At 39.3% G+C, this 25,027-nt stretch overlaps 3 protein-coding genes and 1 long non-coding RNA gene across 8 annotated transcripts; 2 read left to right on the forward strand and 2 right to left on the reverse strand.

Moving 5' to 3' along the window:
• Positions 1–630: 630 nt before the first annotated feature.
• Positions 631–2,627, forward strand: otol1b (otolin 1b). The gene is made up of 4 exons (XM_037775749.1): positions 631–1,030; positions 1,155–1,244; positions 1,530–1,601; positions 1,679–2,627. The coding sequence occupies exons 1-4, from the start codon at positions 631–633 to the stop codon at positions 2,575–2,577; spliced, it is 1,461 nt and encodes a 486-aa protein (XP_037631677.1). The 3' UTR covers positions 2,578–2,627.
• A 1,309-nt stretch (positions 2,628–3,936) lies between these two features.
• Positions 3,937–6,929, reverse strand: LOC119492046 (Fc receptor-like protein 5). 4 transcript variants are annotated; one of them, XM_037776387.1, is made up of 7 exons: positions 6,810–6,929; positions 6,667–6,702; positions 6,122–6,412; positions 5,526–5,798; positions 4,978–5,253; positions 4,610–4,837; positions 3,937–4,567 (listed from the first exon to the last, which is right to left on the reverse strand). In XM_037776387.1, exons 1-7 carry the CDS (start codon positions 6,832–6,834, stop codon positions 4,242–4,244), a joined length of 1,455 nt encoding a protein of 484 aa, XP_037632315.1. In that variant the 5' UTR covers positions 6,835–6,929; the 3' UTR covers positions 3,937–4,241. The 4 variants fall into 4 exon arrangements, with proteins under 4 accessions (XP_037632315.1, XP_037632317.1, XP_037632316.1 ...); XM_037776389.1 differs by having other exon boundaries at positions 3,937–4,357; positions 6,810–6,928; XM_037776388.1 differs by having other exon boundaries at positions 3,937–4,483; positions 6,810–6,928.
• A 1,201-nt stretch (positions 6,930–8,130) lies between these two features.
• On the reverse strand, positions 8,131–16,921 carry rabgef1l (RAB guanine nucleotide exchange factor (GEF) 1, like). 2 transcript variants are annotated; one of them, XM_037774655.1, is made up of 9 exons: positions 16,761–16,921; positions 15,793–15,986; positions 15,453–15,625; positions 14,838–15,013; positions 13,553–13,634; positions 13,318–13,450; positions 13,087–13,178; positions 12,721–12,977; positions 8,131–10,712 (listed from the first exon to the last, which is right to left on the reverse strand). In XM_037774655.1, the coding sequence occupies exons 2-9, from the start codon at positions 15,963–15,965 to the stop codon at positions 10,275–10,277; spliced, it is 1,524 nt and encodes a 507-aa protein (XP_037630583.1). In that variant the 5' UTR covers positions 15,966–15,986; positions 16,761–16,921; the 3' UTR covers positions 8,131–10,274. The 2 variants fall into 2 exon arrangements, with proteins under 2 accessions (XP_037630583.1, XP_037630584.1); XM_037774656.1 differs by lacking the exons at positions 14,838–15,013; positions 15,453–15,625; positions 15,793–15,986; positions 16,761–16,921 and adding an exon at positions 14,276–14,508.
• Positions 14,548–24,037, forward strand: LOC119491080. The gene is made up of 4 exons (XR_005207530.1): positions 14,548–14,780; positions 15,554–15,714; positions 15,859–16,036; positions 24,002–24,037. It is a non-coding gene; the product is annotated as an uncharacterized LOC119491080 (long non-coding RNA).
• The last annotated feature ends 990 nt before the right edge of the window (positions 24,038–25,027 follow it).

Below are 25,027 nucleotides of genomic sequence, written 5' to 3' on the forward strand. Positions count from 1 at the left end.
TATCAGAGAGACCTGGAGCTCCTGGTCCAAGCCACCACTAGAGAGGATAAATGACCATACCACTTATGCATTACTGGGTGAGTCTTATCAATTTTGCTAAATTATACGTTTTGCACAGAAAGTTGAATGTTAGCATGATGGGTTACTTATTGAAATGATTGATTTGTGTGTAAAGAATGGCATATTTAAGTTGAGGAGCGTACTGAAATTGATGAGGACGATAGAGAAGACGCAGGTTTCGTTTGCAGTTTAACATTGTTAACAGCTGAATTTACTGATAAACAACCACAAAATCAGCCTTGAATGGTCAAACTGCAGTCTTACCAAGTCACAATGGCACATGACTGAGAGACAAAGTAGCTCCAACCTGAAATTGACAGTGTAGGAAATGTACATGTGGAAAAAGAGAAAAAGAATTGTAGAAACAATATTGAGAATGAGAGTAGATGAGAGGAGAGATAGCTCGATAGTGCTGAGTGTTTTGCAACAGTGAACTGCTATAATCAGCATGTGATATTTTTGTAACCTCTTTAAACCTTAAGTGGATGGAAAATGAAATGAGTGCCGACGAACAACAAGAAAAGAGTCATGTAGCCTATAAACTCATCTGTTCTCAGATCCCAGTCAACCATGAGGATTATCTCCTGTCAGTCGACCCTTGTGGCTGTAGTTGTGGTTACACTCACTGTGGTGTCCTGCGCTGAAGCTAAGACAACACAGAAGCCAAAGTACCATTACACCAAGAAGCCCGTCCCTCAGATCACCGTGCACAGCCCTGTGATCACCAGCACGCCCAAGACTCTCAAGATAGTGCCGGACGCAAATCCTGTGAGGCCCCATCCGCCGCCCACCACAGAGAAGACCACCTATCCAAATGTCTATCCACAGTACCACACAGAGCGCACAGAGCCCCCTGGTGCCGGCCCTGAGAATTACACTCTAGACTACAGCGAGTGCTACTTCAACTTCTGTGAGTGCTGTCCACCTGAGAGAGGCCCCAGGGGGCCAAAGGGAGACAGAGGCTTGGCAGGTATTCTCTCAAGACTCACTGATAGCCTGCAATAAAGAAAAATGCTTTTGATTTAATCAATTAATTTGTTTGTATGTATGTTTGTTTTCAGCATTTTGAACTTTGCCTGTGTTTGCTTATCAAGGGCCACCAGGTGACAGAGGCCTTTCAGGAGCAGCTGGTTTACCTGGACCACCGGGAGTGAGTGGTCCTATGGGGTTAAGAGGAGACAAAGGTGAGTATTTAATGCTTAAATACACATTTTAGATTGCTCATTGCATTAACATTACAAATATTGTACGACAATGGGCCCCTGGGCTTTATGTGTTGTGCCCAGGGGCCCATTAGACAGTGCTGATTCAGTATTGTCAGTTCACTTTGACAATTTGGCCTGCGCCCTGTAGGCCCGTTAAATATGTTGTACTTCTTCACATAGTAGCACTAGTTATAAAAAAAAAATCATATTGCTTATGTTGGACATTGATAATTGAATATTAGCTTCATTATGTCAATTTCTTAGGGCATAAAGGTGACAGAGGAAACAGTGGGACAGGCGGGCCACCGGGAGTGACAGGAAAACCAGGACAAAAAGGTGCAGACTTGTTTTGATGATTGTTGAATTGTTTCCAGACTTCAACAGTTCTGACACAGTCCCCTTACCTTTTGCAGGTGATGTTGGCTCAAAAGGTGAGAGAGGTGAAATAGGGTTGCTCGGTGTCAAAGGTGATAGTGGAGGGAAAGGGGAACCTGGCCAGAATGGGACTGCTGGTGAGAAAGGAGAGCCGGGAAAAGACGGGCCAGTTGGACCTCCAGGAGTGGCTGTTGAGTTGGGTCCTAAAGGAGACAAGGGGGATAAAGGGGAGTGTGGCACGTTCGGGGACAGAGGACAGAAAGGTGAGCGAGGGGATACTGGGTCTCCTGGCATTCCAGGAGCGATGGGCATTCCAGGAATGAACGGCAAGCACGGTTCCCCAGGTCCTGTAGGCCTCCGAGGGGATCAGGGACCTCCTGGACCACAAGGAGAACCAGGGTTTACAGGACCTCAGGGACCACAAGGCATAAGAGGGATGCTTGGACCAAAAGGGGACAGAGGTTACCCTGGGATGAGAGGTGAGCGGGGCTTTCGTGGAATGAAAGGAGCAAAGGGATCAGGGGTTCCCCAGAAACGTTCAGCCTTCAGCGTAGGTATCTCTCCAAGAAAGTCCTTCCCTCCATCTGGCTTCCCGATCCGCTTCGACAAAGTCTTCTACAACGACGACAACCACTTCAATGTCACTTCCAACAGCTTCACATGCGTCCACGCCGGGGTTTACGTCTTCTCCTTCCACATCACCGTACGCAATCAGCCGCTGCGAGCCACACTGGTGGTGAACGGGTCACGGCGGGTAAGGACGCGGGACTCTCTGTACGGTCAAGACATCGACCAGGCGTCCACTCTGGTGGTGCTGCGGCTGGCGGTGGGGGATCAGGTGTGGATGGAGACGCTCAGAGACTGGAATGGGGCATATGCTAGCAGTGAGGATGACAGCATCTTCTCTGGGTTCCTGCTTTACTCAGACATAATCTGATCCTCTACTGAGAATATCTTCTACTGGACTGTTCCAACTTGATCCCTGAAAAGGACAAATACTGCTGGTGCTACATAGGGGCTGTCACAATATCAGATTTTCACTATATGATTATAGTGGCCAAAAGAATTCACAATAACAATATTATCACTATGAAAATTTTGAAGAAAAAAAATACTTCTATCAGTTGAATTCATCTTAAACTTTGTTTATTGTGCATTTAGTCTCTCTTTGGCAAATGAATTACACTCAAAATACGAGTGAAGGGAGTTGGAGAGAGAGTCTGTAACCATAACTGTACATATAAAATGATTTCAGAGGTGCTGGATAATTTACAAGATATTATCATATGTGTATAATTAACATTATATCAATATTTCATTACCGGTATATCACGACACCCCCTAGTGCTACACTACTCTAATTACTCATGAACTGCTCGAAAGCTGTACTGCACACTAGTATGACAATTAAAGGGCTGTTAAAAACAAGATCAAGTTTATTGTATTATCAGCTCACTAGTATCTTTTTTTATTTTACCTGTTACCTTCTGAATAAAAATAAAAGTTTTGTTTACTGCTGGTATATTTATTTACATTTTGATCTACACAACCTTGATGAGGTCAATTGGTCAGTGAGGCATCTTGAGAAAACACACACATTGCTACCCAGGTAGTTAGGGGAAGAAGGTATTAAAAAAAATCAAACTATTAAAAGATTAGCAAAATGACAGATACAATATGATTTTAATTTATGATAAAAATTGCATAATATACCCGCATCAATGTGCATACTGTATATGAAACTGTTGTGATGCTTGTCCATATACTCATAGACCAAAATGTTGTTAATAAATATACCAGCAGTAAGCAAGACAGTGCAGGAGATTCAAATCATGTTTGCCACCCAGTGTGCAAATCTTTCTCTGTTTTTTTTGGGGAACACCTGTTACCCTCTCCGAGACCTGCACAGTGTTCCTGAACAATATATTTTGCCTGAAGTGTTTATTGATGGTTTATCTGCATTTTTGCCCTCAGTTAATCAACACGACCCCGTGTCACACCCTCACAAAGAAGTTCCTTCACCACTTCATTCTTCCTCTTTTTGTTCTTCCTCTTTTTCCTCTTCTGCACTCTCACTGTAGGCTATCTATATCAAATTGCAGAAACTGAGACATACAAATATATGATGTATGTGTATACAGAGAATATCACTGTGACCTATAACTGTATTAATATGCCTACTGTAAAATCCACTGTCCATGTTATTATACCAATACGCCTAATATGTAAGCAGTATTGCTGTACAATAGGGTTGTAAAAAGAGTTTGTTGAAAATAAAATCCAGTAGTACATACTGTATGATTTATGGAATGCTTTATTTGCTTTAACCAATATGGCATTAGTTATTATTTGCAATTTTGTACAGATGAGATCATGAAGTTGACACTTGGTAATATATAAAACACAATTACAATTGTACAATTACACAATTAATCATATAAAAAGAGTGAGAACACAAAGGCTCCCGAACGCATGATTGATATCAGCTAAAGATGCGGCAGTCACATTTTATTACTCTGATTTGGGATCATTCATTTCTGCAATGGTCTGTAATGTATGATAACTTGTCAACATAGGACAGTGTCTGGAGAGTCCTAAGTCCTACATATCGCCTGATACCTCGGGCATGTCACCTGACTCTCCAGACATATCGCCTGATTCCTCGGGCATGTCACCTGACTCTCCAGACATATCGACTAATTCATCGGGCATGTCACCTGACTCTCCAGACATATCGACTAATTCATCGGGCATGTCACCTGACTCTCCAGACATATCGACTAATTCATCGGGCATGTCACCTGACTCTCCAGACATATCGACTAATTCATCGGGCATGTCACCTGACTCTCCAGACATATCGACTAATTCATCGGGCATGTCACCTGACTCTCCAGACATATCGACTAATTCATCGGGCATGTCACCTGACTCTCCAGACATATCGACTAATTCATCGGGCATGTCACCTGACTGTCCCGACATACTGAAAGGAGTAGCAGTTGGATAAAGAGACTGGACTGTAGATAGCAAAGTTCTTGGCGCTTGCTGTGAAGGCATCAGCGGAGGATTTGAGGATTGGATGCTCACTGTTGGCTCAGGTGCAGTGGGCAGGGAGAGTTCTGGGGATGCGACTGGGGGAGCTAAAGGCCATGGATCTCTGGGAGGAAGAGTTGGGGATACCATCGTCTGTGGTCCTATTGGGTCAGAGACAAGTTGACCTCAGAAGTTGCGCAAATTATGCGCAATGATTCACAGTTTTGACAATTCAAGAAGAGGATTAGGGTTTAAACTTTTAGTCGAGGACACACAGCAGGTTACATTTACTTCTAAATACCTGTCACTTCTCCAAAAGGTTTGGGTTCACTCCACCTGGAGACGCCCAACTCAGGCACCTTGGCCTTGCAGCTGTAGTGGCCTGGAGTCCGTTTGACTAGATCATGGTTCTTAGTGGTTGCTGTTCCCAGTCGGTTGTTATTCTTGTAGAAATAGTAGTGTATTGGAGGGGCAGGAGCAGGGGCGTTGTATTCAAGGAGGCAGATGAGCTTCATCTTATTTACTGGCATCAGGTCATTGTCGGCAACAATCTCCAAAACTGGCAGCGACAGAACCTCTGAGATACAGACAGAAGAAAAGGCATTAGTGACACATTCAAATACTGTGCTAAATCCTATTTATAGGAATAGTTTGACATTTCCGGAAACACTTATTCACTTTCTTGCAGAGAGTTAGATGAGAAGATTGATGCCACTCTCATATCTGGGAGTGGTATCGATCTTCTCATCTAACTCTTGGCAAGAAAGTGAATAAGTGTATTTCCCAAAATGTTTAACTTTTCGCAACCACAATCAAACTCAGTATATGCAACCTAGTATATAAACTCACCTGAGACATGCACTGAAGCGGTAGCTGAAATTACAGAGCGTGTACGCCTCTGTACGTCCCACGAAGCCCTACAAGAATACATTCCTTGGTCCTCGAGAGTCAAGTTGGTCAGGTAGAAATGTGGGATGAGGCCACTTTGTCTCATAACTTCAAGACCATCTTTGTACAGAATCACCTCGTGAAGTGGGGGTGTGCCTCGGACGCGACACGTGAACTCCAAGGTGTTTCCGACGAGGCCGGGATGAGGTGGGACTTGCAGGATAGCCCACCCTCCTGAACAAAGATTACAGAGAGGAAAGTTACATCAAACATACATAACATAACATAACATATTGTGGTCTTATATTGATATTCACATTAATAAAACAGGCCAATGGCAGCGTGTTTGAGATACGACCAAAACATGCCAATTTGTCACGTTTTCTAAAAACAAATACACAATTAGGGCACCATATAATACTTAAAAGAAGTTCAAGGCAGCAAGAATTCAGTGGTTCCCAATTTTCAGAGTTGACGGGAGTAGTAGAAGTAGTTAAAAGAGGAAGAAAGGGGCCTCACATGTGAATCAAGGAGATTTCTAGTGAAATGATACTTACCATCCACGTTGATCTCCAAAGGCAGACTTTGGAGGGTGTGTATGTTTCCCACTGCTGTGTCCCTCACTCCCTGGCAGTAATATTTCCCACTCTCTTGAACTTTGGGTTGCCACAGAACGAGGTGCTCCCCAGTCTGTGAGAGCTGCTCAGATCCCCTGAACCACAAGTAATCCCAGGATGACTTGTGGGCATCAGCGACGCTGCATTTCAGCCGGGCACCCTCTCCAGAGAAGATCCTTGAATCCCCTGACACCAGCTCCACTACAGCTCTGAACGAGGTCACAAGGGGAACTATGAAGACAAACACATATAGGTTTACTTGGGAGGATTACCCAAAAATAATTTAAATCATCTGTATACTTGCACTGTTTTGATTATGAATGTTCAATTAATCTATTTAAAATCAAATGGCATCTGTTCAGCTGAAATAAAGCTAACACATTAATTCTATTGATTCAGTATAGAGTATGCTTACAAATGTTAACACTTTGTTATGCGAAGTTGTGCCATTTTTGAATTTAATGATAAGAATAATTGGTACATACCCACAGGTACTGCAAGCTGTGGTAATGTGGAAAGAACTGAAAAAGAAGAATAAACCAGTTTAAGACAAATTAAAGTAGATAACAATATTTTAAATACAATGTTAAGTTTGTGAGATATTAGGAATGAACTGAAGAAAACTCACCAAGGAGGGAAATTAGCGTGTCCATTTCGATTGCTTGTAAGAAACTGAGATTGAGGGAGATTCTTATATTTCTAATGGGGAGGGAAGTGAAAATGTTTTTTTCTGAGGTCACACAGGATATCCCCTTTTTCAAAAATAACACTTTAATTCCTGACATAAGATTTTCTTTGAACTGAGCATACTGGAAACCAACAGAGATTTATTTTTTAAAAAACAAAGTTAACAAGAACAGATGGGCATTAAAATACACAGGACCATCATCAAAGTCTCTTGTTGTCTAGGCGACGCAACCATAAGATCCGACTGGTTAAAGGTCCTAACAGGATCTTGCTGAGTCTGGCTGAATTCACATTTGTCAACCCATCACTTAAAATGATGTGAACAGATTTTTCTTAATTTTATACTTCCTGTAGTTTCCTTGACTTCACCTAAGTTACACCTCAATCCTGGAAAGTTTGGGGAAAACAAAGGGAAGTGAAAGTAACACACCCTCTTTTTCTACTTCTGAATTTCAGCTGAAATGTACCTACGCCCATTGAGAAATAAATATAGGAAGAATAATGAAACTAAATTAATGGTTATTTTAAACCCTATTCCGATGAGGTGGGGGGCATTGAATAAACTCAATCATCTATGGAAACTAGTTTTGTGTTTTTTGTGTATGTTGTATTTTTAACATTAAATACTTAAAGGAGAAGTTCCCATTTTTTTCATGTCTAAACTTAGTCTTTTCTCTTTTTAATACAAACGTCTCTCTTTGCACTTCAACACACAGCTAGAGGAATAATAACAGAGACATTTGTGTCACTTTGGAAGTGGCCTCTTGAGTTGTCTTACTCAGACTAACTCTAACTAAGGTACTGTAATGAATATGTACTGTGTACAGCTTTTAAATGTCTTTTTTTTTTATTCTTTGTGTTATTCATTTTAAAGAGTTCTTCATCTGTTTCCTACCTCTTTTGGTTGCTTTTTGTGTGGCTGTAATATTAGAATTGTTCATTGTATTTAGGCTTTCATTCATTATACAGCAAATCTGAAATTATTTAATAAATTCACAAACCTTTAAGTCTGCAAGAGTCTATTTACTGTTTCCAAAATGGGAAAATGAGAGCATACCCTGGGGAAAAAGGGTTAATGAATCACAGAAATGTTATATTTTGTTAAACATTTACAATCACTATCCTTTTAATTTCTCTACCATGATACAGAGCTATATAAAGAGTTAACTTCTCAGTGAGTCAACTCTTTATTAAATCTTAGCTTGCAAAATCACGAGTCACATGAAACTACATGATGAACAGGAACTGCGCACGAGGGCATGTGCATTTTTTCAATTTTTATTAATCATCATCACACACCCACAGAGGAAAATAAACCAATACTGCCCTAATAAGTTACATTTAAATAAAAGACAGTATTGAATTACTTTCTCCCATGTGATACAATAACAAACCTATAAGGTTACAAAGATGATGTTTAAACTTCTTTAAAATACCTGATAAATGGCTTCTGCATACAGTGCAATATGAAGTTATTCAAGCTATTGTTTAAGTTTGCATTAAGTCTTTTTCTCAAACTAAAATTGGACAGCAACTGCACACTATACGTGCTGCAAATGAAATCAAACAGATTCAAATCTAGCAAAATAAGGTAGTCTTAGCTCATGAGCAACGGAAAACAAACAACACTCCCAAACATTTCTTCCAAATCAGTACATGACTGCCAAATACAAAGACACCGTTGAAAAACACTGTATTATTCACCAATTATCCTTTATCCTTTCAACTGAATATATCCATCACATCCTTCATTAAAGGTAGGGCTGTCCCAAATACCATTTTTTGGGCTTCGAAGCTTCGGTGAGAAATATTGGATTGTATTCTAAGCTACGGGACAGTGCTGTTACAGTTACTATTACAGTACAGTAATTATGTTGAATATGAATAATATTGTGGATTATTCCTTATTTCATGGGCTATTTGGGGATTTATTATTATTACATACTTATATATTTATATATATTTAAAAAACAACAACAACGAAGCATTCAAATACTAATTTGGAGGTCGATTACCATGGCAACGGTCGAAGCTTCGAAGCATTTTGGGTCAGCCCTAATTAAATGTACTTCTAAATTCAGAGCATTAAAAATCAAACAGAAGAAAAGTGCTTAAAAATAAATTAAATTGGTTAGTAAAGCAACCGGCCTTAGGAACAATTTTTTTATGACTTGTGTTTACAGGAAACAGCATCCTCTTTGACTTCTTATCTACTTAATCCAACAGCTCTGACAGAGCAAAAAACCCAAACAAATAACTTTTTTTTTTTTGATGGGACATGCTTATGACACCCTCTTGAGAATATAAATGAATAGATGAAAACGTTACTACTCGATCAGCAGAATTCATGTAACATGTCTTCAAGCAATGTTCTTTAAACGAGAATACTACTGTAAATATTACAGGATTGATGTCTCCTATTGCATCCACAAGAATTGATACCTGCCACTCTATAGAAAAATAAAATCACTTCTGTACATCCAGCTTATGACTGGAGTGAGAGGTCTGGCATGGAAAAAAAGACCACAATGTCCACACACACACACAACTGGGAGGACTCTTATGACTTAACGGAACATGTCCATGCAACACGCGCTCGCATTCACTCGCACTTGACCGCATGCACAACCGCCACACACGCACATCTCTTTCTCTCCGGATATTTCTCTGCAGGACAGCAAAATACAACACAGCACAGATCACGAGCTGGAAGGGTATTTTAGAGAGGGGAAGTTTAGTTTTGCATTATCCAGAATTCTCCATTTCCTTTGCCAAAAACATATCTGACTGAAAATTCGTGTTAGGTTATTAGATGTTATTTGGGCAGTAAGGTTCTGCGTGTCTATTTGAGCCTCCACTTGTCAATTTACTCCTGGAGACATTACAACAATAACAAAAACCTTGTCTGAAAGGCTGGGAATAATGACGAATACATGTTTAGAAAATCACATCCAACCGTTTATCCCGTCTGCACAACAGTAACTACAATGACAAGGATGAAAAAGAACTGAGGTACTGAAGATGCCATTGTGGAGTGACCAACAGATGTGTTCGGGAAGAACTTGGAGTGGAGTCGGTCTGCTCCTTTGCATTAAGCTTCATATTTACCGTACAGACATGAGCTATTATTGATCTTCTCATCTAATTCTCTACAAGAAAGTGAATAAGTGTGCTTCCCAAAATGCCAAACTATTCCTTTAATTCAATAGTTATGTTACTGTTCAGTGTAACTTCAGGGCCTCTTGGACTATGGATGGATGGAACAGAGATGGTCGGAGTGGAAATGGGATCCATATCAGATGGCTGCTGTATGTGCGTACGGACAGCAACGTTTAACAGCGGGGGAAAAGGGGGAGGGTGGAGTAAAGCCTCTAGGGGATTTCATTTTTGAGCAGCGCTCTTCACATCAACCAGCGAACACTTGCGGTTGAAGAGGTGGGGGCAGGTGCTCGTTCTCAACGTTATCAGAGTCGATTGCTGATGATGCTGCTGCTGCAGAAGCTGTCTCACCAGCTGTGGTTGCAGTAGGGTTTTGTGTCTCAGGTGGAAAGCTCTCCAGAACGCTCTGCACCTTCTGCTCCACTTCGTCCGTCCAGTCGATGAGGTCGTTCTCCAGCTGGCGCGCCTTCTCCATGACCAGCTCCTGCCTTTCCCCGAGCCCTGTTAGCAGGTCCAACCGTTTGTGGACCTGACTGAGAGCCGCGCTGCCTGGGGAGGAGGAAGAAGCTCCAGTGGACTGTGGCCAGTTGGGGGATGCCTGGCCCGACATGTAGAGCTCAAACTCCTCAGAGCTTAGGTTCAGAGACTGGCCGTCCAGCTTCTCAATGAAAGCCACCGCACAGCACTGAGGAGAGGGAATGTGGAGGTTCATTAAAAGGAAATCTCATCTATGGGACCCGTCAGTCCGTGGCACCAGATTCACTTAAAAAAAACAACTTCTTTTTATATTTGGCTTTTACTGGACAGTCGATGCTTCTCAACAACATTTAAAACTTTTAAGACCTTTTAATGTGACTTGACTTTAACTTGAGTCCATATAGTGTTTTTTCAGCGTCTTTTTTTCAATTGTTCCCAGTTAGGAGAGAGCGCATGTGGCCGCATGTGGCCAGCTAGAGAAAAAGTGCTGCCTCGAGTGTTCCACCTTTTTTGGGCGGCCACTCCGAGCGCTTCTAGATGACAATCTCTGAACTTTTCAGAAAAGTGCTGGTGACGTCGCCGTCCCTCCTTTTCATGCAACCAATCATACGGCGGAACTCGTCACCATGGTTACCATGAAAATGGAGGAGAAGCTTGTTTTGGCCATGTCTATCTATCCAGAGCTTTATGATATGTCAGACAGACATTATCATAACAAAGACCGAAAAGCCCATTTGTGGGAGCACATCGGCCAGTCTGACACTAAGTGTTGCTGGTGACTGTTGTGCTATTATCACCATACGCGTTATAAGCTTGTTAGCTGTACAGTCAACCCTATGTTGACGTAGCGTTAAGTTAATTACCGTTAGCTAGTTAACGTTAATGTCAATCTGCTTCCTTTTACATATTGTCCCTTATCTGATTATACAGTAGGTGAACGTTGCCAATCAAAATGGAAATACTTGAGGGACATGTATAGGAAAGAGAGAAAGGCTGAGAAGGAGAAGAAGAGTGGTGATATATTGTTGTCATAGAAACATAAAAAAGAGCGCTCTGAATGCTTTTTCGGTGAAACGCTTGGATGAAGTGTTCCCCAGCGTCCTGTGGGTGCTTTTCTGCCGGCAAAAAGACGCTATATGGACACAGGCCCTTGGAGTGAACATGACCAATTTACACTTACAAAAATATGAAAATGAAAACAGTTTTTGACCAATCAGAAGGCAGACAACACCAGAAGAACAACAGACCAAAAAGCTACTATATTTTCGGACTCTTAAAAATGAATTTAAATGTAAAACATGGACAACCTGGATTAAGGCGCTTCCCCCGTATGGGGACCTTTGTTGCTTGTTATTTCCCATCTCTCTCTCCCCCCATTTCCTGTCATTTCTCTATTGTGTCTCTCATATAATTGGGCATAAAACGCCAAAGCGTTAGGGTGATGAAAAAACCCAAAACAATAGCATACACAGTATATGTATTTAATTGTTTAAAAGACCACTTAAAGCCTTGAATGCTTCAGAGATTTTAAGACTTTTCCATTGACTCTGACATTCAGTAAATGCCAGGAGGTACTTTGTGACAAAGGTTTGTAGTTGTCTTTTTTATCTGTAACTTATTTTCCACTTTTGCGACCAGAGTGAACAACAGCACAGTGAAGCAAGAGGTTTTCACAATAAAGCCACAAGCCACGTCACACAAAATGTTAACATGTCTTGTGGCTACATTGCATCACCGTCTATTGAGACTGCTGTTTGATTTGTTACTCAGCTGCTTCTAAATTTCCATATGAGCTGGACTGATACAAAAATCTGACATCTGGTTGATGTTATTTATACTCAGTTGCCAGTTTAATAGGTACACCAAGCTAAAACTAATGCAATCTGATGTAAAAGTCATGCAGTAACTCCTACCTTCATGAAGGTTATATTTTTTTTTTATTGAAACTTTTTGAGAGCTGTTTATTCAACTTTATGATCATTTTCGAGGATATAGTTTGTGGTGCTGTTGAACTGTATTCAATTACACAGAGAGGTGTTTCTGTTATTTAGTCTACCCTCATTGACATAAATGGGATGGACAAAACAATAGAACTTCCCGTCAGTATAAAACCACACAATATGACAACACCAACTTCTTCAAAAATTTGGAAACATTGAGACTTAGAGAGACACACAATAAACCACATAAATGCAAGCCTGTACTCAGTTCCTCACCAGATTAGTGAAGTAGTAACCATCCTCTCCAGTCATGAGTCTGCTGGGGTTGCTGAAGCGGGTGATATACTGGATGTTGGACTGCAGTCGCGGAGGGTTTGCTTTCAGCACGATGTAGATGAGCGTGGGGAGGAAGTCATCGGCAGACGCAGCCTCTTTCTTGCTGATTTTGATGGCTTTGAAGATGTGCTTGCTGCAACGAGTGATGCACCTCAGCTTCTCCTTGGGAACGCACTTTGAATCCATTTCAATCACATCTGAAATGATGCAGAGATTTGAGAAGAAAAAAAAATGTTATTGAATCTCTACTGCCAAGATGACGAGGTGATGTCCTACCATGGCCTTCTGAAAAATAATGAGACTTACCTGTGATGGCTTTGACTACACTGTCTGACACCTCAGCGATCTCCTCATCTACAGGAACACACAGCATTTCAATGGTGACCCAATGCAAGGCTCTGTAAGAGGACACAATAACGATTACAATCGAAGTTCTTGTACCTGCAATTCTGTTTTCTTGTGCAAAGAGGAATGCAGAGATATTAATAATTATTTGAGTAGCAAATTGAAGCATTATTAGAACTTTCGTTTGCGAACCTGATTCTTTTCTGAATGGCCAGGTCTTTCTTCTCATCGTCTGTGGTCTCAGGACAGAAGACTTCCTTGTAGAGACGAGTCATCATGTACTTCTCTACTTCATCCATAACGCTCTCTACTTGATCTGATGAACCTATGAACAGAGGCAAAAAGATCAAAGATATACAGAGCAGAGACTTTATATACGGTATAATGTTAGTGATAATCACTGTTTATATTTGTCTAAGGTTAATACCTTTGAACTGGGTGTGGAGGCGGTCTGAGAGATTCTGGTAGAAGTCCTGCACACACTCTGACAGCTCATCGGCAGCCATGTCCTGAGCAAGGAATAGAAATCAACAATTCAGATCAGATTTAATTGAATTTCAGCTTAAAATACACTAACGGTCCAGGGACTGATGTCGAAATCAAGCCCAAATATGACTAAGTTATATACTGTGCATCATTTTGATTTTGATCATTTTATCTGTTTAAAAATGGCAATTAATGGACAATTGTAGATGTCTAACAAACTGAATTTCTAAAAACGTATACAGTGACTGAAGGAACATATTTCCCCATTATATATTTACAAAAAACTGTTTTCAGACAGAGACACCAATGTGTGACAGTTAGCATCTCACTTGGTTCCAGATTTCCCGAGCTGCAGAACACATGTTTAAGGTAATTTGACAATGTTGTGCAAAAAACAATAAAATTGGCATTTGAGTTGGAGCAATTTAAGCTCATTTCATTCAGGGATTGCTACGTTGAAACAGTGTGTAGTAAAAGGTGTTTCGTAATAAATTAGGACAGGTGGTAATGGAACAGTATCACAGATAAACACTGGTGGAAAGTATGTCTACTTAGGGTGCAATCGCATTTATTTGAAAATTAGTATTGCTAAAAGAGCTGTATGACTTTGATTAAAAACATAAACCAAACCCAAAAAATAATTTAAGTCAAATTAATTTCTTACCAGGTTGTTCAGATTTTCACAACTATTCAAACATAAGAATTAAATGGTTCCTACGAGCTCATTTCACCCACAAAAATGTGAGTAGTCCACTTTAGCTCACCCGCCAAACGTGACAAAAGGAACTACAACGAGGAGGACTTGGCACAGCAAGCTGAGGAAGCAGCTGGAAAAAAAAAACAACCTCAAGGAACTCTACCTAACTACCAAAAAGGCAGAAGGGCCAGATGAGATCCCTGCAGAGGCCTTGCAGGCTGACACTGAAACCTCAACCACCATGCTATACTGCTGATCAAAAATATATGGGAGAAAGGAAACATGCCAACAGACTGTAGAGACGGGCTCATTGCTATCATACCCAGGAAAGGAGACCTCAGGGATTGTAATAATTACCAAGGGATCATGTTGCTATCAACACCAGGCAAAGTGTTCAACCGCATTATATTGGAGAGACTGTGGGAGGGGGTGGATGAAAAATCTTCCGTGCCTGATTTTCTCTACTTATTAAGTAAGTATGAGCTCATTTCACCCACAAAAACGTGATGAGTAATCCAGTTTAGCTCACCCGCTTATAGACCATGCTCTCAGTAAAGGCCCGGCACTGTTTGAAGATCTCTCTGCCAAACTTCAGAGGCTTGAGAAAGTCAATGAACTCCCGTGTCGCATGGTCACTGTCCACAGAGGAACGCCGGCTTGTAGAGGAGCTGGGGCTCGGGCTGGAGTGAGAGTCAAAAGGTGCATCTGGGGGAAGACATTTGATATTACTTTAAGCTACAAACACTTAAAGCATTTTCTCCTTTCCCTTGCAACCTGGGGTAGTTACACCATGTGCTGCACTTTAATAGCTTATTTTAACCAGACTGTATGCAGGTTATCAGGCTACGAATCTAGGGATGTGGTTGGACTGAAAATATGAACAGCTAAAATTTCGGTGACCTCAATCTGGTTTGGTTTCTTAATGTTTTTCCAGGTTAACATGTCATCAAAAACAGGTACACAAAAGGCAGAGAAAAAATTTGATCAAAACAAGCTTACATCAAGCAAAATGAATATAAATATCACTACATCTTGATAACAACACAGTTATCGGTCACATCGGTCAACTCAAGAACAGCAATGAAAACTTTAAAAATAAGGGTTTGATAAATGACTAACATCTCTTGCAGTCGAGTATGTGTACCTTTTTTTGGTGGTGTTTTTGTGGAAGGAGTAAAAAACTTTGTGACTGTGTTAACTTTGCTGGACTTTTCCTTCGTTTTTCTTTCCTCAAACTTGCTGAAGGGTGTGATGGAAGGCTGTGATTGGGCCTTCTGAGTTCTGCTTGCATATGCTTCCTCTTCCTCTCTCTGAAGCCTGGGGGGAGGGAGAAGACAAGACAAGTACAACTGTAATAGTTGTCAGATGGACCGAGGGACACAAGAGGAAGCCAACAACATGAAGAGGTAAAGGAAACAAAAGACACAGTGTTTGACTTTTTAGGAATAACCGTACACAGGACACACACAGAGAGACAGACAAACCTCTCAGCAAGTGCCCAGTCTTCTTGAATCTGTTTTTGCTTTTCTCGCTGATGTTCTTCTCGCCAGCACTTCGAGCACAAGCCCTGCCAGCCAGTGTTGCCATAAAAACCACATCCTTTTTTGCAAAGCAGCTCTGATTGGTCCAGATGGATCCCACGCCGCTGGCTCATCATCCTTCACCAAAGTTAGAAAGACTGCTTTGTGGGGGACCAGAAGACAGAGACAACTTTAACAATCAAAAACAGTGAGTACGATCTGCAATGCAGTGACCAAAACAGGTGCAATTGTCGTGCGTAAAAGAGACAGGTCAGGTTTGCAGAACAACTGCAATTGTTCATTTAAATAAGTCTTTTAAGTCCTTTTCTCATTTTATTGTGTCTTTTTTTGTCCTGATATTTCAGTGTTTCTTTTTCTTTATATTGATCTTGTAGCCTTCTTCTTTTTTCTGGGTCCTGATCCCAGTAAGTCTTTTGGTAACATTGCTGAGCTCAAGTCCAGATCCCACCACACACAGTCGTTAATCAGACACAACTAATGTGGCAAAATGCTACAGTAGTTTATCATAGCATCTACCAAAACGTCTAATTGATCAAGGCTTTAACTGGACTTGTTGTTCAGGGTCAAACACCTGGTGAATGTCTACCTGTCTACTTGTTATGATTAGCTACTAGCTGCTATCCTTCTCTTTCTGACAGAGCAGTAACTCTATAACACAATAACTACTCAACACAGCTTCTCCTCTTACTAACACAGCATTTAGAAAGATGTTTGTATTGCTGTAGCGTTAGATAAGTATGTTCACACGGCAAAGTTTACTCCAAAAACGCGAAATCAACAAGCCATCAGTGTTTAAGCTGATTACAGAGCTAAGCTAAGCTAAGCTAAGCTAAGCTAACTAGCTGAATGACGTGATGTTGATAAAGATGCTCTCTCGGTTGGTCTACAGTGTGAGTTTAGTGACAACATACACTCTCATTCGCAGTGTCTAAAGGTCTATCGGGTTGTGTCGTCGCTGCAGCTCCTCGTCTCCTGCTGCTGGATGTTGTTTACATTAGCAGAGCAGCTAGTTAGCTTCGTCTCACAGACAGTTTGTCCAAGTGGTTCTTCTTCTCTGGTTTGTTTTTAGTAGGTTACAGATCAGGTTGAGCTGTGTGCGTGTCGCCACCTAGAGGCGCCTCACTGCAACAGCCCCACCTCAGCACTCACATATTGTAACAACTAATTACTCATTAGGAACATTAAGAACATCAAACACAGACACATGACTTTGTCGGTGTGCATTTGTCTGACTTAATCTTTACCTTGTTACTTCAGACAAGAACATTTTGTTTTCACCCGTTTGCCAGTTCTTTCGGGGTCTTTCACAGTGTTCCTGTTGGTTTCTGCATCTTTATGTAACCTAAAAGCACTTTGATAGATTATTTTGTTAAAAAAGGGCTTGAGGAACAGATTTGATAAATTTATGCATCTTTGACCACAAAAAAAACAAACTGTATAATTGAACATTTGTCTTTTTATACTGTTGAACATTTGTCTTTAATACTCTTCAGTAAAACTTTGATTTTTTTTTTTAATCATAACTATAGAATTATATATGTGGTGTTACGATGAGATGGCTTGTGAAGCAGTGTCTCCTGTCCAATCTCCTGTTATCTTCAAATTTACTAACATCTTTTATCCTTGGGGTCAATTTGACCCCAGCAATTTAAACCTCCAAAAAATTATTATAATTAAAATTGTTACCCAAGTTTATGTGTCAGGTACTTTATGTTTGTTTGTTGACTACCTAAATAGCCCTTTAAATAAAATCGAAATCTTCACAGGAACCATATTTTGCCGCCCCCAAAGCGTGGGGAAATATCAAAGTTCTCGTGAGAATGATGTTTCCCCTCCCCCATGTCGTGTGAACTATCAGTGGTTCTCGCACTACTACAGTTATGGTTATGTTAGGTTAAGGCCCTAAAGCTTTTTGAAGATTATAAAGTTGCATGTTATAGTGACCTCAATATCATTCAAAACAAATGTGTGTAAAATGTTGATATTTCTGATATGTTTTATACAGCTAAAACAGCCTGGGGTCAAATTGACCCCAAAGAACACCGATGCGTACAGCATGTGTACAGGACATTGAAAACATATCATCATTTTCATTTTATGTTTACCTAGATGTCCCCATTAAATTAAGAAAAGTCATTAAATATGAAGCAAAAAAAATGATGTCAATCATTTATTTAGAGACGTTAAACATTGAATGGGGTCAAATTGACCCCAAAGATAATAGGGACTGTTTGTAACTTTCAGAAATGCTTGTTAACAGCGACACCTGTGGCCGTTAAGTAAACGAAAGTCAGCGTCGGGCTCGCACTCGCTCTAAATAGACATGAACGAACATCGATCAACAAAGTGTGGCGACACACGTCAGCTAAAACCACAATATCACTCTTTATTTCACCTGCTTGACAGCAATGTTAGCTGTCTCTCCATGAATCACTGCTGATCCTAGTGTTGGCTTTTCCTGCTGGCTGAAGCAGGAAGAGAAACGTTATTGTCTCCCGACTGCGCCCGCAGGGAGACACCGGCACCCGGTCGGAGACGATAACGTTCCTCGCTGCGGAGCCCCGTCACTTCACAGGACACGGGAAACCTCCGTTGGTCTGGAGGAGCTGCATCATTTATTTCTGCACAAACGTCCACTGTACTTTCCCTAGATATTCTCAGAGCTAAACTAACTCTTCTGCAGTGTAGTGAGCGCGCGTTCACGTCTGGAGGTGGAGCGAGACAGCGAGAACACGCGTGGTGTGAGTGAAGGCAAGCAGGCATGGAGCAGAGACTCCAGCCACACGCGAGCGTGCATGTGTCCCGACCCGGTAGCTTTATACACTTAAAAAGTTACAAATAGTCCCTTTAACCCTTTCAATAAAAAACATATAAGCAATTCTATAACACAAGATGCCACTTTACTTGTACTTTACTTGAGTATTTCCATTTTATGAAAATGGAAAACTGAGTACAAATATAATATCCATATCATATGCAGTACTACTTTTTACATTCTCATGTGCAATATCACTGTTCATTGTGTGCAATATTAATGTCCAACATGTGCAATATTACTTATTTTTCTGTTTGTTAGCTTACTTTACCTTTTTTATTTTATGTATCTTATCTTATTTACTCACTTTACTAAATGTATCTTACTTAATTGTCATTCTATTAGGCACTGGTGCTAGAAATAGTACTTTTTTATTTAATACACTTGTATTTTATACACTTGAACTTGTTGTAATTTTGTTGTATTTTTGAGCAATCTCTGGCACAAGAATTTCCTTCGGGATTAATAAAGTTCTATCTTATTTTATCTCTCTTATTTTATGCTACTTTATACTTCTACTCCACTACATCTTAGAAACAAATAATGTACTTTTTACACCACTGGGCTAAATTTATTTGACAGTTTTTCATACCCCTCCTGCCCAGTGTGGTGATTTTTATTGTGATTTTTATTGTGCAATGTTCCCTGATTTATTACAATAAATACAAACATAATATATCCTTAACAATGTTAGAGGAAAATGTTGTTCTTTTGTTTTCTGCACGAGAAAATGCCTCGGATGTTACGCTTCAGCAAGACCGTTTAGGAAAAGCATCTAGAGATGAGCAAAACAATTTTTACTTTTACTAAATCTACTAAATCTTGCTGATAATACTTAGCTACTTGTTTTACTAAGTAAGTTTTTTTTTAAATGCAGGACTTTTATTTGTATTCACAGTATTGTATTAGTACTTTTACTTAAGTAAAGGATCTGAATATTTCTTCCACCACTGGAAGGAAGTGTAGGCCTACTGTAAAACATGGCCAGAGGGTGGCGTCAGAGTAAAGGTCCCGGTGTCCTACAAGAAAAAGGTTGATCATGTTGTGAGGGCCAAAGGCAATAAAAGTTATATGAAAAAATATGTCCTTTAAAGCCCAAACTGTTACAGTAGTGTAAGGTGACATACTAACGCTTCTACCTATTTTGTCATTATACTCAAATTATGATGTCACATTATCAATATTGAGGAATTCAGTCAAAAACATAATCTGAAATGATTTTGTCAACATTTCTCATTGTTGACTCCTTCCCACAATGAGTCATCTTGAGGTGCCACAACATGAGTCATGTAATAGACCTTTTTCATCAGCAAACGTTTTGACTTGCCATTGAAGAAAAGCAATAGTAACAATAATGATGACTGTTGTATTCAAGGCTACGTTCCAAATCGCGTATGTTTTCTTTTTACTTTTAATACTGCAGCTGCCCTTACAGAGTATGTACTGTTGCATGCAGTATGCATACAATTGGGACACACTACTTCCTCATAACATTGTGTCTTGAACTTGGACCCTCTTGCTAATATATCCAGAGGATTGTGGGTGAGCCAGAAAAGCATGCTGGGTTGCATACTGCAAAATGCAACATTTGACATACTATGTTCTGGGACATACTAAATCTTTTTCTGGCATGCTAACTAGTATGGTAGTATGGGTGCTGGAACACACAGCAGGTGTCCTTGTAGTCATGACAGTGAACCAGCATGCACAATAGGCCCTTCATTGCAGGGTAAACACAGGTGTAATAATAACATTTATTATGGCCCTGTTCCATTAAGGTGGACCAGGGCCCTGGTGTTGTGCATGCTGGCTCGCTAGAATGGCTGTGACACTAAATTGAACCAAAAGTAAAAGTCCTTGTTATGCAGAATGGCCCCTGTTATATTATAATGCATAATATATTACTGCTACATTAATATGTAAAGATGAATGTGCTGTAGCTGGTCGAGGTGGAGCTATTTTAAGCATTTAATATGCTTATTGCATAGTTGAATCTGTAACAAAGCATTTTTCGTACCCCCTCCTAACACTGTTTCACTAAATGAGTATAGATAGATAGATAGATAGATAGTAACTTTATTAATCCCGAGGGAAATTCAAGTTTCCAGCATCACAGTTCCATAGTGCAAAAACATGTAAGTAAAAAGGCAGTAAAAAGGTTAATGGTGCAAAGTACAAAGTACAAAAAAATATACCAGATATAAAAATACAAGGAGATGAAGAAAACTGTTAAAACTGAATATAGTGCAGGGTAACAGCTGTGATACACGACTATTAAAAAAGTGAATATAGTGCAGAAGAGACTGTTAAAAAGTGAGTATAGTGCAGAAGAGACTGTTAAAAGTGAGTATAGTGCAGAAGAGACTGTTAAAAAGTGAATATAGTGCAGAAGAGACTGTTAAAAGTGAGTATAGTGCAGAAGAGACTGTTAAAAGTGAGTATAGTGCAGAAGAGACTGTTAAAAGTGAGTATAGTGCAGAAGAGACTGTTAAAAAGTGAATATAGTGCAGAAGAGACTGTTAAAAGTGAGTATAGTGCAGAAGAGACTGTTAAAAAGTGAATATAGTGCAGAAGAGACTGTTAAAAGTGAGTATAGTGCAGGGTAACTCCAGTAGCTTAGTCTATAAAAGTGCACTGTGTGAGTATGTAGTGGAATAGAAGTATAAAGTAGCATAAAATGGAAACACTCAAGTAAAGTACAAGTAAATGGCATCTTGTGTTATATAATGCTTATATGTTTTTATTGAAAGGGTTAAGTAATAATTTGTACACTGTAAAAAAATAAAGATTTCCGGCAGCAAGGGCGCCAGAAAATGTCTGTTAAAAAACAGAAAAATACTGTCTGTTAATTAACATAAATAAACTGTAAAAAAAAAAAAAACAGTAATTATCTTTATATAATTAGCCTTTATTACTTTAATTTTACAAGAAATATTTACTTTTAACATATATTTAAATCTAAGACCAAATCTAAGACCATTTACATATAAATCACAAATGAAACATGTTTTTTTACGTTGCAAAAGCCCAAATTTACATTAACTCAGAAGTTTTGCAAAAAAAATCTGTATTTTTACAAGAAATATTTTTAGAATTCCATGAAATCCTTTTCTAACATAAATTAATTGTTAAAATAGAGACATAAACCTCTAAAAAAAACAGAATAATTATCTTTAAAAATGATAAAGAAAAGCTTAAATACAGATAATTACGATTGTGATTACAAAAAATACTGTAAATCTAAGACCATTTACATATAAATCACAAATGAAACATGTAAACATTTCTTTTCTGTCATTTTGAAATACAGACAAAGAATGTAAAATTTCTTGATAACTGTAAAAAAAACTGTTTTTTTTGTGTGGAAGACACAATACAGCCCCACACCATCAGATCATGACTCTAACCTCTCATCTGGCCAATATCTGGACCTTCCAGATGTTTCCGTGTTGTTTTAGGCAGTCTATAACAGTAATAGTTACGCAATAGGTTGCCTGACACGAACATCTCCAGGCAAAGCTTTTACGCAGGGAGGAGTCAACATTAGTGAATGAAAACTCGTTGAACTTTCTATACGATTCTGTGACCCAAGGTGTGTGAGTGATGGCAGGTAAGAGGAGGATTTGTGGTCTAAAATGCACTTTGTAAGCAACCCTACAGGCATAGCTCATGTTGTAAATAGGCGGTGATTAAATACTGGCGCGCGTAAAAGGTAATATATGGGTATATGGAGACCTTCTATATGGAAAGAAGGATAGGATTTACTTTATTTGATCTAATACTGGCAATATTTGCAATAGACTACAGAGGATTACATATAAATTCACGTGGCGAGTAAAACAAATTGCATGTTCAAAACCAAGTTGATCTTTGCGGCTACCTGGGCGTTTCCATATTAAGCACACAGCTGCAGGACCTCAAACCAGTACAAAGCAATGAGGAAACAAACTATTCAGAATTTAAAATGGCAATCCTCCAATGTCAGTCAGACAAATATCAGCAGAGATTCACGTTCACTCAATACATGATATGATATTAAGTCAAATGGTATTGATACTGTAGGGAAATTGCCTGCATTTTAATGTGTTTTTTTTTGGCAGTGTGGTTTTCACTTTGACTGGCTTGTTGCTCCACTTCGCCTCATTTCAAACAAGTTGCATCCTGTTTACCAAGAAAACGAAAACATATCCGCACTGTTAAGAATTTCCCAGCAAAATAACAGTAAAGAACTGGCAGCAGGGTTGCCTTTATGTTACTGTAAAATTAACATTATTATACTGTCGCTGAAATGTACAGCTTTGTACTGTTAATGAAAAATACAGTTTGAACTTGTTGTTTTTTATTAATTTCACAGTATTTTACAGTTAATTTACTGTTTAAAGATACATTATATAGCTGTTTTTCACCTTTTATTTTACATTATCTTACTGATAATGCACTATTTAGGTTGTATTTTTTACATACATTTTAATAAGCATTGTTTTTTGCCTAGATGAATAGACTTAGCAGGTTACAGACATAGGAATAGTCACACTAAATACAATTAAAGGCACTTGTTAGGAAAAAGGCTATAATAGACTTGTTTACACTTTTCCCAAAATGTATGTCTCTAGCTGGCTACAAGCACAGAATGCAAACCATAACAACATGTGAGTGAAGAACAATAAAGTTAATTCACTGATTTTACAATCATGTACAATGTACAAGCCTCACATGTGCAGATCAGGTCCCAGAATTAAAATAAACACTGCATGAAACTGTTACTGATGATACTTTAGACAGTTGATCAGCAGTAAAGTGCTGTTTTTTAAGAATGCATTATAGTTCAGTTAAAAAACGGCCTATGAGTGTAATTTAACAGGTTTTCTTTTGTATTAACAGTAAAGCACTGTTTTTAGCAATAACAGGTTAATACTGTTGAACTCCTGCTGTAAATTAACAGCAATTGTTTACAGTATCTTTAATACTGTAGATACTGAATGTTCTAAATTTTACTGCAGTAGAATTTTGCAGTACTTTTATGTGTAATGGAGTATTTTTACTGAATATTGCAACTTGTACTTTAGTAAAGGTTGAGTAGCCTACTCCTAATTCCACCACCAACACATTTTCTTTAGTGATACAGTGTAACCAACCATCCGTATTAAATTCGTGGCATTTTCTATTTTTCTACTTAAGGCCTCCAGACACCTTTTGTAAATATCTTTAATGTGATATTCATCTTTAGACCTTTAAACACCTTTAGTGTAGATAAGGATGTCTTGTTCATCTTTACCTTCCCTTGAATAACCTAAATTTAAGATGTATAATTTCCATGTTTTATATTCTTGCATTTAGATAAGCAGCTTGCCAGTGTGAGGAGGATGTTTGTGGAAAAGGCGTCGAAAGAACTGATTAAGCAGCTCCTTGATGACCTTCTAGACGATGGTGTCTTGAATGACGGCCAGAAAGACTCAATACTTGAGGAGAACAGTAGCACAGCAGACAAAGCTCGCAGTCTCATTGACACGGTGAAGATGAAAGGAGACGAAGCCAGCAGGAGGATGATCGCTCACCTTTACATCAGAGACCCGCCACTTTACTCCATCTTGGGTCTGTCCTCTGGGCAACGTGTTTAGGTGAGCTGGCATACTTCAGTGGAGTTGGTCAACATTTAAAAGCTTTATCCTAATTTTATTCAAGTTTTGTGACAAACTAATGTTGTACCTTGATGCTGTCATGTTCACATGTATGACAGACAAATAGAGAAGGTAGAATGTGCCTGTGGAAGGGAACATTTTATCTTATTTTTGCCATTATTTAATATTTTTCTTACTGTCAACGAAACCCATGAAATGACCAAAACCAACAAAGCAGTCTGTCTCTCAATACTTTCTGTTTCTGAGGATGTGAATTGTGACTAATCATCAAACATATACTTTCATTTAAAGAAAGGCTCAGTCATTTCCTGAAACAGCTGGGCGCTGCAGTTTTCAGTATATGTTACTCAAAACAGGAGTATATAGTACATTTTGTAAGAGACTATTTTCAACTGCAGATTAATAAAGATATAGTATTTACAGTGTATGTGGGATTGACTCAAAATAAACTACAGCGCTCATGTTTATTGCAATGAAGGAAAAAGTCCCCCAGTGCAGCTTTGTGGCTCATCGATGTGTTTTAACAGTTTTTTGACAACAATGGAGTTCTATGGCACATTATAAGATATCGTTGACAATTAAAAAAAACATAGAATATCGCCAGCATAGAGAAAACCATCATTTTGAACAGCAGTCTGATGGCAGTGATGTTGTTTTACTGTTTGCAGCTACAGTGTCTCAAGAGGAGCAGAACAGGCCATCCACACTCATCCCTACTGCTGAT

This window comes from Sebastes umbrosus, chromosome 7 (genome assembly GCF_015220745.1).
Source record: "Sebastes umbrosus isolate fSebUmb1 chromosome 7, fSebUmb1.pri, whole genome shotgun sequence".
Lineage (NCBI taxonomy): Eukaryota > Metazoa > Chordata > Actinopteri > Perciformes > Sebastidae > Sebastes > Sebastes umbrosus.

Bases quoted from the DNA above. Each gene is read 5' to 3' on its own strand.
- LOC119492046 (XM_037776386.1), bottom strand. From the start codon at position 6,834: ATGGACACGCTAATTTCCCTCCTTG. The intron at 5,254-5,525 runs GTGAGTTTATAT...TCTGTATCTCAG, and splicing joins CGCTTCAGTGCATGTCTCAG to AGGTTCTGTCGCTGCCAGTT. The intron at 4,838-4,977 runs GTATTTAGAAGT...CTGACCCAATAG, and splicing joins ACCTTTTGGAGAAGTGACAG to GACCACAGACGATGGTATCC.
- otol1b (XM_037775749.1), top strand. From the start codon at position 631: ATGAGGATTATCTCCTGTCAGTCGACCCTTGTGGCTGTAGTTGTGGTT. The intron at 1,245-1,529 runs GTGAGTATTTAA...TCAATTTCTTAG, and splicing joins GGGGTTAAGAGGAGACAAAG to GGCATAAAGGTGACAGAGGA. The intron at 1,602-1,678 runs GTGCAGACTTGT...TACCTTTTGCAG, and splicing joins AGGAAAACCAGGACAAAAAG to GTGATGTTGGCTCAAAAGGT.
- rabgef1l (XM_037774655.1), bottom strand. From the start codon at position 15,965: ATGATGAGCCAGCGGCGTGGGATCCATCTGGACCAATCAGAGCTGCTT. The intron at 15,014-15,452 runs GTACACATACTC...GTCTTCCCCCAG, and splicing joins AAAAACACCACCAAAAAAAG to ATGCACCTTTTGACTCTCAC. The intron at 10,713-12,720 runs GTGAGGAACTGA...CCCTCTCCTCAG, and splicing joins GTTACTACTTCACTAATCTG to TGCTGTGCGGTGGCTTTCAT.